The sequence below is a fragment of the Neoarius graeffei genome, chromosome 2, assembly GCF_027579695.1.
Source record: "Neoarius graeffei isolate fNeoGra1 chromosome 2, fNeoGra1.pri, whole genome shotgun sequence".
Taxonomy (NCBI): Eukaryota; Metazoa; Chordata; class Actinopteri; order Siluriformes; family Ariidae; genus Neoarius; species Neoarius graeffei.
Genome location: NC_083570.1, coordinates 52,770,503 through 52,789,539, shown reverse-complemented (window position 1 = coordinate 52,789,539; position 19,037 = coordinate 52,770,503). Strand labels below are relative to the sequence as shown.

The 19,037-nt window shown below is 43.7% G+C and overlaps 1 protein-coding gene across 6 annotated transcripts in view; it reads right to left on the bottom strand.

The window, feature by feature from the left end:
* LOC132881671 (AP-3 complex subunit beta-2) overlaps window positions 1-17,974 on the bottom strand; it is a 136,398-nt gene extending 118,424 nt beyond the window's left edge. For all 6 annotated transcript variants that reach the window (XM_060914401.1, XM_060914406.1, XM_060914402.1 and 3 more), the window contains exon 1: window positions 17,749-17,974. In XM_060914401.1, coding sequence (XP_060770384.1) covers window positions 17,749-17,861 — 113 coding nt within the window. In that variant the 5' untranslated portion in view covers window positions 17,862-17,974. The remainder of the gene's footprint in view (window positions 1-17,748) is intronic.
* Window positions 17,975-19,037: the final 1,063 nt, after the last annotated feature.

Genomic DNA, 19,037 nt, shown 5'->3' with positions numbered 1-19,037 from the left:
TGTTGATGTTCTCCTAGTAAGCGTCCCTGAGCATTCAGAGCAGTCTGCTTTGCCTCTTCCGCTACATCAATGATAGGCGAAGTATCCTGTCAGGGTGCAGGCACCTATGGATGTACCGTATGTGCAGAGGAGAGCGGGGTGCAAACTGTTGACAAAGCCAAGACGAGAGACAGGAAGTGAAGTCAGGAAACTAGCGAGGGTCAGGCGATCGGCAAACAACATAGTAGAGGCAAGACAGAGAGCATAAATGAAATAGAGTAAGCAGAGGTCAGAAAATCGAGAGGCAGGCAGAAAGTACAAAGCTTGTTATGAACTGGACAAGGTAGAACGATACTTCGCATTGGAGTTGCATGAGTGAGTGACTTAAGTAGGGAGAGAGGTAATTAGGAAGATGAGTGGCAGCTGTAATCAATAGTCTGGTGACAGAGGGCGCTGTGGTTCTTGGGGAATGTAGTTCAAAGTGTCCATGTTTGTAGTTTGATCGTTCTCAGCAAGCTTACTGACAGAAAGATTATGCTAAAACATTTCTGAAAGCACTTCAGATAAGTTAACATTATTCATGTTAGTGTAACTCCGTTTTTACATGCTAACTAACAATGTCCAAGTTAACTAGCTATGTGTTAGCGTTAGCCATGGACAAGGCTATGGCAACTTGGCGGGCAAATCCATAGAAAGTCATTTGACTAACCAGACTGCACAGCTATTGCAATGTTATTGCTAGCTCTAAAAGCACATACAACTTCACTGCAAGCTTGCTCTTGGAATAAAATGTTTATATACCGCAATATGCTTCTGCAGGTCGGATGGCAAATTTTTGTAGGCTGTGATGCACTCCGTTTTAGGCAAACAAAGCAAACATTTAAAATGAAACAATTCTTTATTCCTTTCAGAAAACTGAAACATGGGTTGTAGACATAGCCGTGGGTGCGTTCATTCCCCAGAATAACTGCCTCCTTCCATTCTGCCATCAACTGATCGTGTTAACTAATGCTGCGGAGAAATCACTGATCTTCATTTTATCCAGTCTATGGATGTGACCTGACCCTAGTGATTACTGATAGGCTGTCTCAGTGTCACCTGCGAAAAAAAACAATCACGTTTTAGAAAAGAAAAAACATCCACTTTCAAAGCCACTTCATTGTAACAAGTAATGAGGACCTTTATAGAAATGTAGTGGAGTAAAAAGTGTGATATTTGTCTTTCAAATGTATTAAAGTCGTAAGTTGCCAAAAAAATTAATACTCAAGTAAAGTACAGATACTTAAAAAGTGTATTTAAGTACAGTACTCAAGTAAATGTACTTTGTTACTGTCCACCTCTGCTATCTATCTATCTATCTATCTATCTATCTATCTATCTATCTATCTATCTATCTAATTATCGCATGCATATTTCTATTTCAGATCAATTATGGACCTGAGTGATGTAGCTGAGGTTGAGCTGGGCTCACGCTAGCCGCTCGCACGTCCGCAAATTGCGAAGTTTTATTCCAATTTGCGAAAAGAAAATCATCTGTATTCGCATTTTATGCGAAAGTCATTTAAAGTTTAAGCAAAATCCATCAAACAATTGCGATTTCTCAAGATAAACAGTACCTTTCAGGGCCTGAATTTGGGCGCGGGATTGCGGGTATCGCGCATATTTTTTTAAATTCCCGCACCTTTAACGATTCTAATGCGAGAGATTCCCGCACACATTACTGCATTGCCTGACAACGTCAATCTAATAATGGATCAGTGTGAATGCGCAACTACCTTCTGTTCTCAAGGTTACTTGAATTTAACCCTCCTTTTACTGACTGACCCCCCTCTCCCCCCGTAGCCTACTCAGAAAAAAAACAGCAGACACAGACAGTTCACACACACACACACAGATACAGCGCGCGCACTCTTCCTCTCTCGGACTTTCGCTGTAAAACACATGGACCACTGGCTAAAACGTACAAGTGCAGTGGCAGAAGTTTCCCCTGCTAAGAGGAAAACTCCTGAATCCGATGGTGGTAATAGCAGTGTGAGTGATACCGTTGAGAATACTGTTGAGAATACACAGGACGAGACAGCTAACATTAACGTCGATGTTGCAAAGGGGATTAGATCAGAGCATGGCTATAAGAAAAAAGTATTTACAAGGAAAAGCAAAGGACACTGATGCTGACAAAAGAGATGACCACTAGGAGAAAGAGTAGGAAAGACTAGCCTGGCTAACGTGACTTCAAAGCTCTCCGAGCTATTGGTCTGGCCAAGATATTAAGCCCAACCGTTTCCCAGAGCCCGTGGTTGACCCGCCTCCCTGAAATGCCTCAGTTTGCTACTGGTCGAAGCCAGAAAAGGCTGTGACGAAGCTTAAACCAATCACATCACTCTTTCCTCTGACGTATGTGACGCGACGGGGCTAACTGGTAGATTAAACTCTTACCGAAGCCGGTCGGGAGCAAGGCGAAAACGTCCTTCCTTTCAATAAATACCTCCAGGGCTGCTCTTTGCTCCGTTTTCAATGAGAACTTCCCGTTGAATGCTTTCAATACAGCATCTATGCGTAATAGATGCGGAAGCGTGAATGAAGCGCTTCCGACATAGATTCTGTAAACAATCTATGGCTTCCGGTCGCAGTTCTACTACGTCAGTGCCTTGAACACGCCTCTACCCAGGGCCGTTGGAGATGCTCAAAGTTGATTGGCTCCCGATTTTTCGGGAGTTTGGAAGAGCTGTAGATAGCTTGCCTGGCCAGACTAAGCTCGCAACAGGCCCTCGTGTTGCGTCACGCTTAGGATGGGCGGACCCAGGCTAAGGAAAGACTACATATGTACAAGAATCCTGCACTCAGCAAAGATGAATTGTTCAGTGTTGAGAACAATTTGATTTTTTTTTAATTAAAGATGGCATATGACACAGGAGACAGGGCTATATGGTATAAGAGAATCCTGAAAAGTCAACAAAGACTGTTGTCATGTTAACGTTCTATATGTGGACTGAAACAAAGTTTGTAAATACATTCAGTGTTAAGAACAGTTTGATAGTGTTTTCTTATTTTAATTGTAGACATTAAACAGAGGACAGGGATGATCAGATCAAACATGAGAATAGAAAAATGATATAAAAGTTGATAAAAAAAGATGATATAAAAATGCTATAAAAGGAAAAAGCAAAGGTCACTGATTAAAGAGATGGCCACTAAAAGAAGAGACAAATAACACAAACATAGTTAAGAGAATCCTGAAAAGTCAGCAGACTGGTTTAAGTTAGATTTTAAGTTAGACTTGTTGTGTCAATAAATTCATTGAGTGCTATTAAGAACAGACTGATTTTTTTCTTTTTTTATAATTAAACGAAGCAGTGACACTTAAAGTGCTGATGACACGTTTTTGACATCTTTGGCAATGTTTTATAACATAAAAAGGAATTCCCGATGATCCATATATTAATTCACGAAGGCGCCTATTTTACAAGTTATGATAAAAAACGCGGCTATTTGGGCAAATTTGACGGGGCTGCAGCACCCAGGAGACGAAGGAGGAGGAGGAGCTATATGACGTCAGCGAAAGAACCTTCCTCCTAACTTACCAGTTTGTTGCTGATGCGGCAGGTGTTCAGTTTATCATTATTAGTATTTTTATTAGACATTATATATATATATATATATATATATATATATATATATATATATATATATATATATTAGTTATTATGCCTTCGCATTGTGTTGCCGGCTTTTGCTCCAAAACCCACAAGGATGGGGTAAGTTTATTCAAGTTTCCCAGAGATCCTGAGCTGCATGCGAAGTGGGTGAAGCAAGTCAGGAGCACTCGTGACAAGTGGGAGCCCTCACCAACATCCGTCCTGTGCTCTGAACACTTCGATTTGGATTGTTTTGACACCCTTCCCAGCTTAAAAGAATCTCTTGGGTGTTCAGTTCAGTACAAACGTGTGTTACTACCATCAGCAGTGCCTACACAGTGTTGCCAGATTCGGATTTTTCCCGCCCAGTTGGGCGGTTTCAAGTGCATTTTGGTGGGTTTTGAACGTATTTTGGGCTGGAAAACGTCAGCAGTATCTGTTGCCAGATACTGCTGAAGTTTTCCAGCCCAAAATACGTTCAAAACCCACCAAAATGCACTTGAAACCGCCCAACTGGGCGGGAAAAATCCCAATCTGGCAACACTGCCAGTATTCTGGAGGGGGTCTACTAGTAGCTATGCCGGATCCAAAGACAGTCCTCCTGTCAGAACATGTGTTGTGAAATGACATAAGATAAAGGTACGCAGAGCTATAGATTCTACATGATAATCATAAATGTAATCATAAAGTCGGCGTGATATCAGTCATGTATTTGCTTGTGAAAGCTTGCGGCTTTCATGTAACTGCCGCCTAACAACGAGAGGCAAAGGGTAAAGAGGGTAGGCTATCATAGATTCTATTCGGAAGAGATCAACACAATTCTAGACTCCCAGAAGAGAAAGAGCTAGCACTAGAGAGTTCACCGGCGTTTTCATGCGCCATTTCCATTGAGTAGAACCAGAGTAGAACAGCCAGTGAACCGCAGCGTGTTCTTCCGCTGACGTCACAGCATGGCCGCGAGCCACGGACCCAGTTTTCTTGCGCTGTGCAATTAAAAGTTGGATATTCGCGTAACAACAGCTTCTTTTCACGTAATTATAACAGAAATCTAACATGTTTGCCATGTTGTATAGTTTACTTAAGAAATTGCATAGAGTCATGTTCGTGTCATCAGCCCTTTAAAGAATAGTGCATGAAGATGAGGAAGAAGCAGCTGTGTAAAGCAACACTAAGAAGGTTGTAAAATTAGCTTAACTAAAAGGCACACAACCTTCCAAACTCTTCCTAGAGCCTTACTCGCACTGCTAGAAAAAGGCTATTGGTGTTTGATGGCATAACAGTCAGTCAGCAATGTCATGCTGTAAAGGATCTCTTTCATTTTGTGGTGGTTTTCTACCCTCCACCCGAAACTGAACAGTCCATATCTTAGACGGTTGGTGGGAATAATACTTGCATTTATCCACCCTTTGTCTGACAATGCTATCCAAATTTGGAGATATCAAAATGAAAAGTCTACTAAAAAGGATACCTCAAATGTAGTCTGGTTAACACCAGACCATATCACAAGTGAAACATGGTCTGGAATCCGCCTATTGGATTTCTCGTAGGGGAGGTGTAGTTTACGATTGTCAGTGGCCGTTTATTGGACGTTGCGAATGTCTATCATTTGGCGTATACATAGCCCATGGCCAATCATGGCAGTTGTACCCGGTGACGTAGTTAGAGCGACGAAGAGGCGAAGAAGAGAAGGAAAGAGAAAGAGAAGGCAAAACAAAAATAGGAAAACAATGGCACTGAACGATTACTGCCGTTTGTGCAAGACAAAGCTTGATCGAAAGTTTGGTTCGTATCGCTCGCCGCCATGTTAAATGTGATCCGTAAACAGTCCCAAATAATCTACAAGCTTCTGTTTGTTGAGTAGTACGCGTCACCGTCTTTCCACCTCTCCCCACTCTCTGATTGGCTCCCTAACTCAGGCGAGCCTTTAGACCATAGTTTCCATGCTGTCTTTTCAGATCGGAACGATTGTGCAAAGCAGCATGGGATTTCCCAGGCTACCTCAAATGGTGACAAAAGGTTACATACTGTAGAGATCTTCAATCTGAGTAGTGGCAGAAGGTAAGACCTAAGCTATTTAAGCCCACAAGTAGCGTTCCCCACAAACTGTATAAATCCCCCCCAAACTGTGTAAATCCCCCCATTTGAGTCACTGAGGGGGGGAATTCCCCCCCCATTCTGAAAAATGAAATTCAGGCCCTGCCTTTCGTGTCCATCTTCAATGTTTTGATTTATAACCAATGCCCCTGAGTTTCGAAGCTTCTTATTGGTTGACCGCAAATTACGTCTTCCAATAGCATCGGACCTTACATATAAAATGATCGATTTCTGAGTTGCGCTGATAATGTCGCCAATTCTCGCTCATTAGTGAACAAGATTATAGCGAGGTTTGTTTAAAATAAATTATCCGACTTTACGTATGACAAAAACTTATCTAAAAAGTGAGATAACATATTAGAATATTCTGTTAGCTTTCTCAGGTAGGGATAAAAACACGATATAACCATTCTAAAGACGTATTTTCTACATATCAACCCTGACAGAACTTTGGAAGAACTCACAGATGAACCAGGATATATCGACCAAGTGTACCTTGTTTTCAGAGCGTTTTGACGCACATGGTTCAAAGTTTTGACTGCAAGTTTCACTTGAGAAATTAATGGTGAATATCGTTATATTTGGGTTATGAGATTAATTTATAAGAAACAACCATTGATTTTAACTCCCTGAGCTCCCTTCATCCTACCCATAAAGACACCCCCCTCCCCCTAAACACACACATGGATCCCAATTATACACACACACACCCACACAGGCCAGTCAGCATATACTATAGAGGGTGACTAAGGGCTAAAAGGTGCATAGATAGCAAAGAATGCAAAGCACATCACACCAGATGTTAGATATAATTATCATGAAAAATATGGACTCCGTAAACCAGATTAAGCGGGTTAAATTAAACACACAATTTCATTACATATATACAGTTGATGAAATGATCAAAATAAGAGGATTCAAGAATAAATAAGCATGCTATGAACATAAATCAAGAACATGGAAAGACAAAGGCAGGAAACAAGCTTGCAAACACTATTGAAACACCAACAAACTACAATAACAATTCATTTTTCAATATTATGTCAGTGCAAGAAACATTTAGAAGTATAACATATCTTGGTAAAAAAATTACTTTGCTAAAAAGAAAATTGTTCTTTTAGCATTTCTTGCTAAGCGAAATTGCAAATTGCTAAAGAAAAATTTGAGTCTTTAGCACTTTTCGCTAAAACAATTTGGGTCCTAGAGTGAGCACAGGTTGAGGAACTGTCAGAGCCAGAATTCACTATACCACACTGACACTGTTGATATTTCTACACAACTGTGTTGCACTGCTCAACCATCTCATCTCATCTCATTATCTCTAGCCGCTTTATCCTGTTCTACAGGGTCGCAGGCAAGCTGGAGCCTATCCCAGCTGACTACGGGCGAAAGGCGGGGTACACCCTGGACAAGTCGCCAGGTCATCACAGAGCTGACACATAGACACAGACAACCATTCACACTCACATTCACACCTACGCTCAATTTAGAGTCACCAGTTAACCTAACCTGCATGTCTTTGGACTGTGGGGGAAACCGGAGCACCCGGAGGAAACCCATGCGGACACGGGGAGAACATGCAAACTCCACACAGAAAGGCCCTCGCCGGCCACGGGGCTCGAACCTGGACCTTCTTGCTGTGAGGCGACAGCGCTAACCACTACACCACCGTGCCGCCCCACTGCTCAACCAATAGTGTTTAATTCCTATTACATAAAATGTAAAACAGCATTCCTATCCTTATTTGAGCTGAAATTTCAAAGAAAAAAAAAAAAAATCATGGACATCTAGCCCAGGGGTTCCCAAACTTTTCCATGCCAAGGCCCCCCAAACAGCATTAGCTTCTGGCCGGGGACCCCCTTTGCAAACCCACAGACAATGCTACAAAATATGTAAAGAAACATCAACTTTTAGAATGTTTTCTCTTACTTTTATTCAATATTCAATAATTGTTACATTTGTTTAGCATAAGAATATTATTAACTAACATGTTTTCAACAGGCGGCACGGTGGTGTAGTGGTTAGCGCTGTCGCCTCACAGCAAGAAGGTCCTGGGTTCGAGCCCCGGGGCCGGCGAGGGCCTTTCTGTGCGGAGTTTGCATGTTCTCCCCGTGTCCGCGTGGGTTTCCTCCGGGTGCTCCGGTTTCCCCCACAGTCCAAAGACATGCAGGTTAGGTTAACTGGTGACTCTAAATTGAGCGTAGGTGTGAGTGTGAATGGTTGTCTGTGTCTATGTGTCAGCCCTGTGATGACCTGGCGACTTGTCCAGGGTGTACCCTGCCTTTCGCCCGTAGTCAGCTGGGATAGGCTCCAGCTTGCCTGCGACCCTGTAGAAGGATAAAGCGGCTAGAGATAATGAGATGAGATGAGATGTTTTCAACACAAATATTTTCGCACTGAACAATAAACTTTTCAACAAACTGTTGATAAGAACAGCACAAAAGAAATCAAACCATTCTCAATTGTGTGTGTGTGTGTGTCTGTGTCTGGGAGTGACAGACGGTTTACACTAGTGGGAGGGATGGGCTTGGTGGCTCCTACATAGTTTGTCAACCCTGGGCTTAATCTCCGTCAGTGCCATACGCATGTCACTGTCCACATGTAGACGTGCTCCATGTTTGGTTTTGAGTACCTTTAAAGTTGAAAAGCCAGACTCACACAAGTAGGTTGTTGCAAAAGGGAGAAGGCATTTCAATGCCCTGTCAGCCAAGCTGGGATAGTCCTTTCTTACATGTAGCCAGTAGTTAGACAGGGGAAGAGCCTCAAAGTCCATTTTTAAATCCCCTGAGTTTGTCATCTCAATCAGCTCCTCCTGTGACTTTAAGTCCAGACTAGAACCGACACCGGGGGCAAAGGGGTTCCTAACCCAGTTTAAATGTGTGTTTTCGAGGTCAGGGAAATAGTCTTTGAAATATCCTTGGAGGTGCTGCAGGTGGGACTGGATCAATGGAGAGACGGAGCCCAAATCATCACATGACAGCAGCTGCTGGTGAAGTAGTGGGAACATTTCTGTAACTCCCTCCTGGAGCTTGTTTGACCACAGCATGATCTTTTTGGAAAAAGCACGCACTTTGTCTTGCACCTGGAGTATGTACGTGTCACGTCCTTGCATGCTTTGATTCAGTACATTTAGATGCTGGAAAATGTCTGACATGTATGCAAGTTTGTGGATCCAGGTTGCATCGGTGAATCGATCTGCCAGCTGATGCTTTTCAGATGAGAGGAACTCTGCAACCTCCCTCCGCAGCTCATAGACACGGTTCAAAACTGCGCCCCGTGACAGCCAGCGCACGTTCGAGTGAAGCAGCAGCCCCTCAAAATGAGCGCTCATCTCATTACAAAGCAGGGTAAACAGTCTGTGTTTCATGGGACGGGCTTTAATAAAATTCACTACTTGTATAACCTCCTGTAGTACCTGATTCAACTCGTTATCCATCCTTTTTGCGACCAGTGCCTCGCGATGGAGCATGCAGTGTGTGGCCACTACATGCGGGGCCTTCTGCTTAATGAGCGCGGTCACTCCACTGATCTTCCCGGTCATTGCCACGGCTCCGTCCGAACACACCCACACACAACGGGTCCAGTCCAATCCATTAGACTCGATGTAATCGTCCAAAACTTGAAAAATGTCTTTCCCAGTAGTTCTTCTTTCAAGTGCTTTACAAAATAGTATTTATAATAATAATAATAATAATACATTTTAGGGCGGCACGGTGGTGTAGTGGTTAGCGCTGTCGCCTCACAGCCAGAAGGTCCTGGGTTCGAGCCCCGGGGCCAGCGAGGGCCTTTCTGTGTGGAGTTTGCATGTTCTCCCCGTGTCCGCGTGGGTTTCCTCCGGGTGCTCCGGTTTCCCCCACAGTCCAAAGACATGCAGGTTAGGTTAACTGGTGACTCTAAATTGACCGTAGGTGTGATTGTGAGTGTGAATGGTTGTCTGTGTCTATGTGTCAGCCCTGTGATGACCTGGCGACTTGTCCAGGGTGTACCCCGCCTTTCGCCCGTAGTCAGCTGGGATAGGCTCCAGCTTGCCTGCGACCCTGTAGAAGGATAAAGCGGCTAGAGATAATGAGATGAGATGAGATACATTTTATTTATAAGCGCCTTTCAAGGTACCCAAGGACACTGAACAGTAAAAAACAAAACAATAAAAGCAGAACAATAAAATAACAACAATAATAAAATAATAAGAAATCAATAATAATAACAACGTTATTAAAAATCAAAGTGAAAAAGCCAAGCTAAAGAGATGTGTTTTTAGCTGTTTTTTGAAAGTGGACAGTGTTGAGCATTGGCGCAACGCTAGTGGCAGGGCATTCCACAGCTTAGGGCCATTAACACTGAAAGCCCTGTCACCCATAGAGCAGAGCCGAGAGTAAGGGACTGCTAATAGGTGGACATCTGTGGAGCGAAGATTTAAAGGTAACTGATATGGAGTTAGGAGATTTGATAAATAGGGAGGGGCCAGGTTGTGTAGGGATTTGTAAACAAGTAAGATAATTTTGTACTGAATGCAGTATTTAACTGGGAGCCAGTGCAGGTTGTATAGAATAGGAGTGATATGATCCCAGGGCCTGGTGTGAGGGAGTACCCTAGCGGCTGAGTTTTGGACATATTGCAGACTATTTAGTCGCTTGGCTGGGATGCCATCGAGCAGGGCATTGCAGTAGTCCAGTCTTGAGGTGACAAAATCATGTATAAGCATTTCAGCTGCAGATGAAGTCAAGGAAGGACGGAGTTTGGAGAGACTTTTCAGGTGAAAAAAAGCTGTTTTAGTGATACTTTTAATGTGTGAATCAAAAGAGAGAGTAGAGTCCAGAATAACACCCAAATTTCTTACTTCAACAGTAGTGGAAGTGAAATAACCAGGAATAGATAGCTGTAAGTGCTCCAGTTTTTTCAAGATAGAAGGGGTGGAAATGAGGATGGCTTCTGTTTTGTCCTGATTTAATTTAAGAAAGTTCTGCACCATCCAGTTGTTAACTGCATTTAGACAGTTGACGAGACTGGATGGAGGGAGTGGGTGAGAGGGTTTGGTTTGAATATAAATTTGGGTGTCATCTGCATAACAGTGAAAGTTAAGCCCATAATGCTGTATTATGTGGCAAAGAGGAAGGATGTATATTACAAATAATAAGGGTCCCAAGACAGAGCCCTGAAGGACACCATGAAGGAGGGGTGATTTCGGGGATCTAAAATCTCCAATTGACACAAACTGTTCTCTAATGGTAAGATAAGATTTGAACCAGGCTAAAGAAGAACCAGTGATGCCAAGCAGAGTTTCTAAGCGGCTCAATAAAAGATTGTGACATACAGTGTCAAAAGCTGCTGTAAGGTCAAGGAGAACAAGTATACTGACATGGCCAGTGTCAGCAGCTAACAGCAAATCACTGAATCATTTCCTCCACAAATCTTTCCTGTGAAATAAATCTGATGTACACAAGCAGTTGGGCCTCATTGGATAAATCTGTGCTCTCATCCAGCTGAAGTGCGAAGTATTCGCTGGCTCTCACCTGCTCCAACAGCTGAGCAGATACGTCTTGAGCCATGTCACCAATTCGTCGGCTCACGGTGTTATCAGACAGTGGGACAGCATCGATTTTTTTGGCAGCATCCTCACCAAGCAATTCTCGGACAATGTCTTTGGTGGCTGGTAAAATCAAATCTTCTCCAATTGAGTGAGGTTTTTTAGCATGAGCAATGTGGTACGAGGCTAAAAATGATGCCTTCAGGGCCCGCTCGGGGACAGTAGCTTGCTGGGTGAATGCAGCAGATTGCCTGACCAAATGCTCTTCTTTGCGTCTGAAGAAATCTACTGTTTTTTCGGCATCTGTCGGATGTTTTTGTACCAAGTGACGCTGAAGTTTCGAAGGTTTTAAACACTCGTTTGACAGGGTCTCCAGACAGAGGACGCATTTCGGGCAATCATGGCCATTTTTCTGTATGGCTGTAAAGCCATACTTAATGTATGCTGCCTCATATTTTCGGATTTTAGTTGGCCAGAACTTCTTGGTTTTTTTCGCATCAGTGTCCTCCACAGCAGGGCTGTTGGTTTGTTCCTTCGGTCTCTTCTTCAAAAACCTGTCCATTTTGCGCTAGCAATACGCTAGTTTGAGGAGCAAAGCAGCTTGATAAATGGCGCAAACCGCAATGTCACAGGCAATCGGAGAGATGAGCATGGCAAACAACGTTTCGATATGATGTATTATTATTAATAATTATATTTTATAATAATGATTAAAAAACTAATTACAATATATTGAATAATAATTATTTAAAAAATATTTTTTTTCCGCAATTTTTTTGTTATCGTCCCTCCAACTTTCTGAGGCCCCCCTAGTGCCCCCTGGCGGCCCCCCAGGGGGCCGCGGCCCCCACTTTGAAAACCACTGGTCTAGCCATCCCAAACATTCAGACTGGTCACTGTAGGGGCCAGATGTTTTAGCATCATGGCTTCCAAACTATATAACTGTTAACTGTCAACTTAAAACATTTAAAACCTTTCCCTTTTCTCAATATTTTCAATGTTAATCTCACTTTTCAGTTTTTATTTTGTCCACAAATACAAATGACATTTGTGTGTATTCTGTGTGTTTTTTTCTGGCTGTATGGTTACCTTTTGTACAAGCAAGGCATGATATAACTTAAACTATTATTATTATTATGGGCAGAATTGTGGTTAGCACTGTTGCCTCACAGTAAGAAGGTTCTGCATTCAAACCTCACGGCCAACTGGGGCCTTTCTGTGTGGAGTTTGCATGTTCTCCTTGTGTCTATGTGGGTTTCCTCTGGGTGCTCTGGTTTCCTGCCACAGTTCAAGACATGTGGATTAAGGTAACTGGCTACTCTGAATTGCCCATGCAGTGCAACAGAGGAGTGGCTAGCCGGCTGTCCTTACTTAGCCAAGAAACCCTAGGAAAGGGACCCAACCCAGAACACACTAACAGGCAAAAAAGAAGAAGAAGAAGAAGAAGAAGAAGAAGAAGAAGAAGAAATTGTCCATGGATGTGAATGTGAATGGTTGTTTGTCTCTGTGTTAGCTCTGCAATAGATCGTTGACCTGTCCAGGGTGTACCCTACCTCTTACCTGAAGTCAGCTGTTATTGGCTTCAGCTTCCCCCACGACCCACAATGGATAAGCGGTATAGATAATGGATGGATGGATGGATGGATGGATGGATGGATGGATGTATTATTATTATTATTATTAAGTTAATAACCACTAATGAAAGGAGACAATGTTGACCCAAACTCCATAGTTTTCCTTTGCTGGATTAATGTTTCAACGTCAAATGTACATAAAAGTATGGGAATGGTAATCACAGAAACATGAATGGTTATCACTACTGTCCACGTCTGAGTAACACACACAGCTGTGTGCGTGTTAACTCAGATATGGACAGTTTGTCAGAAACAAGCACTTTAATAATAGATGCTTAGCTTCAGTTCTGGAGAATGAGGGTCCACTGCAGTCCGAAGACACCTATTAAGGTGTCTTTGAGCAGAAAAATCACCAAACTATGCTAGACACCAATCCTGTAGGACTGGAAGTGGCACCAGGGCCTAGAAAAGGGGCATTCAGCTAAAATTGCAAAGAGATCCAGTAAATCAACCCTCCTCCCCTGCTGAGGACTGAACAATTAGATACCTACAAATATGAGCTCACACTAGTTAATATTTTTATTGAACAAAGAATAAAATCTCAGTTTTGCAGTAACATGTTTTGGCATAATTAATCCTTAACAAAACGTAACTGATGTATCTAAACAGTGCTCAGTGCTTTGGTGAAGATAGAAAATCATTCATAAACTCAAACAGCCAAAAAAGTGTGTGTGTGTGTGTGTGTGTGTGTTTGTTTACAAGGTGGGTTTGAAACTTTGAAAGGACCAGGACATGTGGTACCTTCGTAGGAAAACAGAATAGCTCAAGGTTATATATATATACAAGGTTATGTCCTTCTTGGATGTGCCAGGGGGGGCAGCACATCCAAGAACAGACCTGGGCATTTTCCGCCCGCGGGCCGCATCCGGCCCGTTGGTTCATTCTGACCGGCCTGCGTAAGGTTAATTGGAAATTACAAAATGAACGTATTTTTCTAATTTTACCTCATGCATGGACTGAATGTGCATTGCTTTTATTTTGAAGTTGTGTTCAACAAAAACGCAATGCGTGCGACATGAACATGACATTTTTTTTTTTTACTACTTCCGTAATTTGTCCAGACCAACCACAAACTTGTACATCATCCTTCAAACGGTCCATCCAATCACATAGTGTGACGTCACCAGCAGGCGCCGGAGCCTGAGCCTATCTGTAGATCTGATACCTACACCGAATCGACGTTGTTGCGAGCAGGTCACAAGAAGACTTTAGCCCCCAAAATTTCCGCAAAAAGAAGAAAGGTAGATGCCGAATGCAGGGCTTTCAACAAAACATGGACTGCTAAGTATTGGCTCTACCTACATACCGTATGTGAACAAACATTTTCAGTGATGAAGTTTAACAAATCCAGGTATAGATTCTCTCTCACCAATGATCATCTGTCAGCTGTGCTTCGCATCTCCACCTCAGACATTCAACCTGACTCTGATGCACTCGTTAAAGACCAACAGAGACTAGATTTCTCTCACTGAACAAAGAAAAAACTGAAAAACACCAAATGAGGTGATTAGACTACAAATGTGGGCATCATTATTATAATATGATGTATCTTGCTTGATATTTGAAGTAGAAAGACAATATTGTGATGTCTTTATTGTGTTTTGGGGTGAATGTGACTTTTTGTATAAAATGGTACAAACGTTCACATTTTGTTAACCACTGTTTTGGGAAATTTGATTGAATAATGACATTTTTTGTAAGGCAACCTCGTTTTTTCCATACTCTTACCAGTCTTAGCAGCTTGTAAAAACAATGTTATTTATTGCTTTATATAAAGAAATACAATTAATATTATGCAGAGTGGGCGGCACGGTGGTGTAGTGGTTAGCGCTGTCGCCTCACAGCAAGAAGGTCCTGGGTTCGATCCCCGTGGCCGGCGAGGGCCTTTCTGCGTGGAGTTTGCATGTTCTCCCCGTGTCCGCATGGGTTTCCTCCGGGTGCTCCGGTTTCCCCCACAGTCCAAAGACATGCAGGTTAGGTTAACTGGTGACTCTAAATTGACCGTAGGTGTGAATGTGAGTGTGAATGGTTGTCTGTGTCTATGTGTCAGCCCTGTGATGACCTGGCGACTTGTCCAGGGTGTACCCCGCCTTTCGCCCGTAGTCAGCTGGGATAGGCTCCAGCTTGCCTGCGACCCTGTAGAAGGATAAAGCGGCTAGAGATAATGAGATAATGAGAATTATGCAGAGTTTAGTTCAGCCTTTTGGTCCGGCCCTCCACAAAATTTTCTGTTTTGCATGTGGCCCCATGGAAAAAATAATTGCCCACCCCTGTCCAAGAAGGACACATCCAGGCTGGACAAACTGATCAGGTGAGCCGGTTCTGTGCTCGGCATGAAGCTGGACTCCCTGGTGATGGTGGCAGAGAAGAGGACTATGGACAAACTACTGAACATCATGTACGATGCCAGTCACCCTCTGCACACCGTCATCAGCAACCAGAGGAGCCTGTTCAGTGACAGAATGCTCCTTCCCAACTGCAGGACAAACAGACTTAAAAACGCCTTTGTCCCTCACGCCATCAGACTGTACAACTCCTCTCTGGGGGGGAGGAGGGGTAACAGGAGGACAGAGGACGGGAAGGAGCAGTAGCCTAGCCTAACAATAAGCAATACCGGACAATGTGCAATATAATGTGTAATATAAAGTGCAATATCTCTCCTGCTGGCCCCTTCCTCTCTTCCCCATACCTTATTCTTTTTATATTTGTATATCTCATCTCATTATCTCTAGCCGCTTTATCTAGAGATGTCCCGATCCAGGTTTTTGCACTTCCGATCCGATACCGATATTTTTTTTCACTTCCGATCCGATACCGAAACTGGCCGATACGATACCGGCCTATCCGAGCATGTATTAAAGTTCAAAGTTATTTACCTTCCTTACCTAGTTGTCAGACTCATGTTGAAAAGGGTTTTAGTACTCTTGAGAACAGCTAGCCAGCTGAATTAGGTGAGTTTGAATAATACACAATGGTTGATAACAAGAAACTGACCTGTTTATTCAGGGATAAACACAAAATAGACAGCATTATAAATAAAAAAACAGAAATGGCATCAGTGGTCAGTAAAAAGTGCAAATAAGACTGTAAACTGTATCAAAAAAGCAAAGCACATAAACAACCTTATCTGTATCTATAATATAGTCTATTAACTCAGCATCAGTACTCTTCTCTTGAACAAGTGTAAACCAAGGCTTTAAAAATCAGTGCAAATAATACTGTAAACTATTTAAAAACAAAAATGCCTTCTACTCCCCAATCTGCTAGTGTTAGTTGTGTAGGACCTTTCTTTTTGTCTGCAGTTTTTTTAAGATACTCTTCGTGTTCTTTATGGTGGTATTTTGCTAAATGCTTTATTAAGTTGGTTGTATTAAAACTTCTTACAGCTTTACCACCACGCCTGACTTTATTATGGCATATGTTGCACTCCACCTCTTCGTCTTTGTCGTCCTTTAGGGTAAAATGATCCCACACAGCTGACATCTTTACCGTTAAACTACTGCTAAATTTACATCGCCGTGATAATGTAGAAGATGCCACTGAGGTAAATTGTAAGGCGCTAATGCTGGTGCTGAAGGTGTGCTGGAAAATGCGGACCGGATTTTGGGGAAACCAGAGCAAAAAACTGGAATGGATTATCTAAATCGGTGCGCTGGAAAACCCGGAGCGGATTTTTTTTTAAAAATGGATCGGGAGTCTGGATCGGAATTTTTCCGCGCCTGCCGATCCGATCCCGATGCGCATTTTTTGCTGATATCGGCGGCCGATCCGATCCTAATATCGGATCGGGACAACCCTGGCTTTATCCTGTTCTACAGGGTCACAGGCAAGCTGGAGCCTATCCCAGCTGACTATGGGCGAAAGGCGGGGTACACCCTGGACAAGTACACCCTGGACACCCTGGCTGACACATAGACACAGACAACCATTCACATTCACACCTACGGTCAATTTAGAGTCACCAGTTAACCTAACCTGCATGTCTTTGGACTGTGGGGGAAACCGGAGCACCCGGAGGAAACCCACGCGGACACGGGGAGAACATGCAAACTCCACACAGAAAGGCCCTCGCCAGCCATGGGGCTCGAACCCGGACCTTCTTGCTGTGAGGCGACAGCGCTAACCACTACACCACCGTGCCGCTTTAATTTAATTTATCGAGAAGTTTTTTTTTCTCTATTTTCTATTCTCTGTGTATCCTGTAATGATGCTGCTGGAATCTTTCTGAGGGAACCCTCCCAAAGGGATCAGTAAAGTTTAATCTAATCTAATCTAATCTAATCTAATCTAATCCTGTCCTACATTTTAACGCCAAAGCAGCGTCATTCAGTGGAACAGCACTGTTTCCTCCAGCAGTGACTGAATGAAATGGCGACAAGCGTGCGTTGTGAGCTGTGTGTGTGTGTGTGTGTGTTTTCAGTGTGGGTTTGGGACGCGGCCCGGGCTTGACTCTGAGAGCTGAGAGCTGTCCACCCTGCGGTCCTGAAACACTGCACATGTGCACAACCTCCGCTAAAACACACACACACACACACACACAGGGATTTGACTGAACCCTGGTCTGAAAACACAGCCATATACTCGCTTCAGGGCGAAATCACAGAGATGCTAATCCCAGGAGCGGTAAGGCCTCACTGTATCCATGACTACAGGCTCATTCAGGACACACAACTCCAAACAAAAGTCTTTTAATTGGTTAGTAAAGGTCATGCTGTTTATTCCGAGTGTTTTTCAGCTCCCTAAACACAGTAAACACGGTATTAGCTTGTCAATCTGGCAGCAGGAAGTCGCCATCATCATCATCATCTCCTCCTCCTCCTCCTGCACAACCCCCTCCAGGATCATTCAAATGACATGAAAATAGATAAGACGACTCCCTCACCTCTTGTAGTCGGAGGAGAAGATCCCGCCGCTGGCCGGGTCGTGGCCGTATTCGGGCTCTGCGGCGGTGGACGAGCCTCCTTTATCATCGTTAAAGGTTGAGCTGGTGGACATCACTGCGCTTTCTGCAGCCTCTCTCTCTCTCTCTCTCTCACACGAGATGGTACCCGAACAAACAAATGAATCTTTCCGAATGAATCACCAAAACGGACGAACCGAAACTGAACTGATCGATGATTCGTCTGTCTGACTCTTTGTCTTTCAACTGTCCACACACAAGCGCGCGCACACACGTCACGTGACGATCAGCTCCCCCGCCCCTCCATGCCCCCTTTTAATAATAATAATAATAACAATAACACTGGGGAACACAATTTTTGTTGAGTTAGGTCTGACAGCTTTTTTTAACTAATTTTTGGGTGCGGAATCCAAAACTGATCTCAGTTTTTCTCTATCACGTCAAGTTTTTGAACTATAGGATCCCCGTTTTCTTAAAAAATATGAAAAATACTGTACTTAACAGATATGTGCTTGTTTTATAAAAATTTACAAATATTGACATACAATGAAATATGGGGCAGCACGGTGGTGTAGTGGTTAGTGCTGTCGCCTCACAGCAAGAAGGTCCGGGTTCGAGCCCCGTGGCTGGCGAGGGCCTTTCTGTGTGGAGTTTGCATGTTCTCCCCGTGTCCGCGTGGGTTTCCTCCGGGTGCTCCGGTTTCCCCCACAGTCCAAAGACATGCAGGTTAGGTTAACTGGTGACTCTAAATTGACCGTAGGTGTGAATGTGAGTGTGAATGGTTGTCTGTGTCAGCCCTGTGATGACCTGGCGACTTGTCCAGGGTGTACCCCACCTTTCACCCGTAGTCAGCTGGGATAGGCTCCAGCTTGCCTGTGACCCTGTAGAACAGGATAAAGCAGCTAGAGATAATGAGATGAGATATACAAATATAGGTGGCACGGTGGTGTAGTGGTTAGCGCTATCGCCTCACAGCAAGAAGGTCCGGGTTCGAGCCCCGTGGCCGGCGAGGGCCCTTCTGTGTGGAGTTTGCATGTTCTCCCCGTGTCCGCATGGGTTTCCTCTGGGTGCTCCGGTTTCCCCCACAGTCCAAAGACATGCAGGTTAGGTTAACTGGTGACTCTAAATTGACTGTAGGTGTGAATGTGAGTGTGAATGGTTGTCTGTGTCTATGTGTCAGCCCTGCGATGACCTGGCGACTTGTCCAGGGTGTACCCCGCCTTTCGCCCGTAGTCAGCTGGGATAGGCTCCAGCTTGCCTGCGACCCTGTA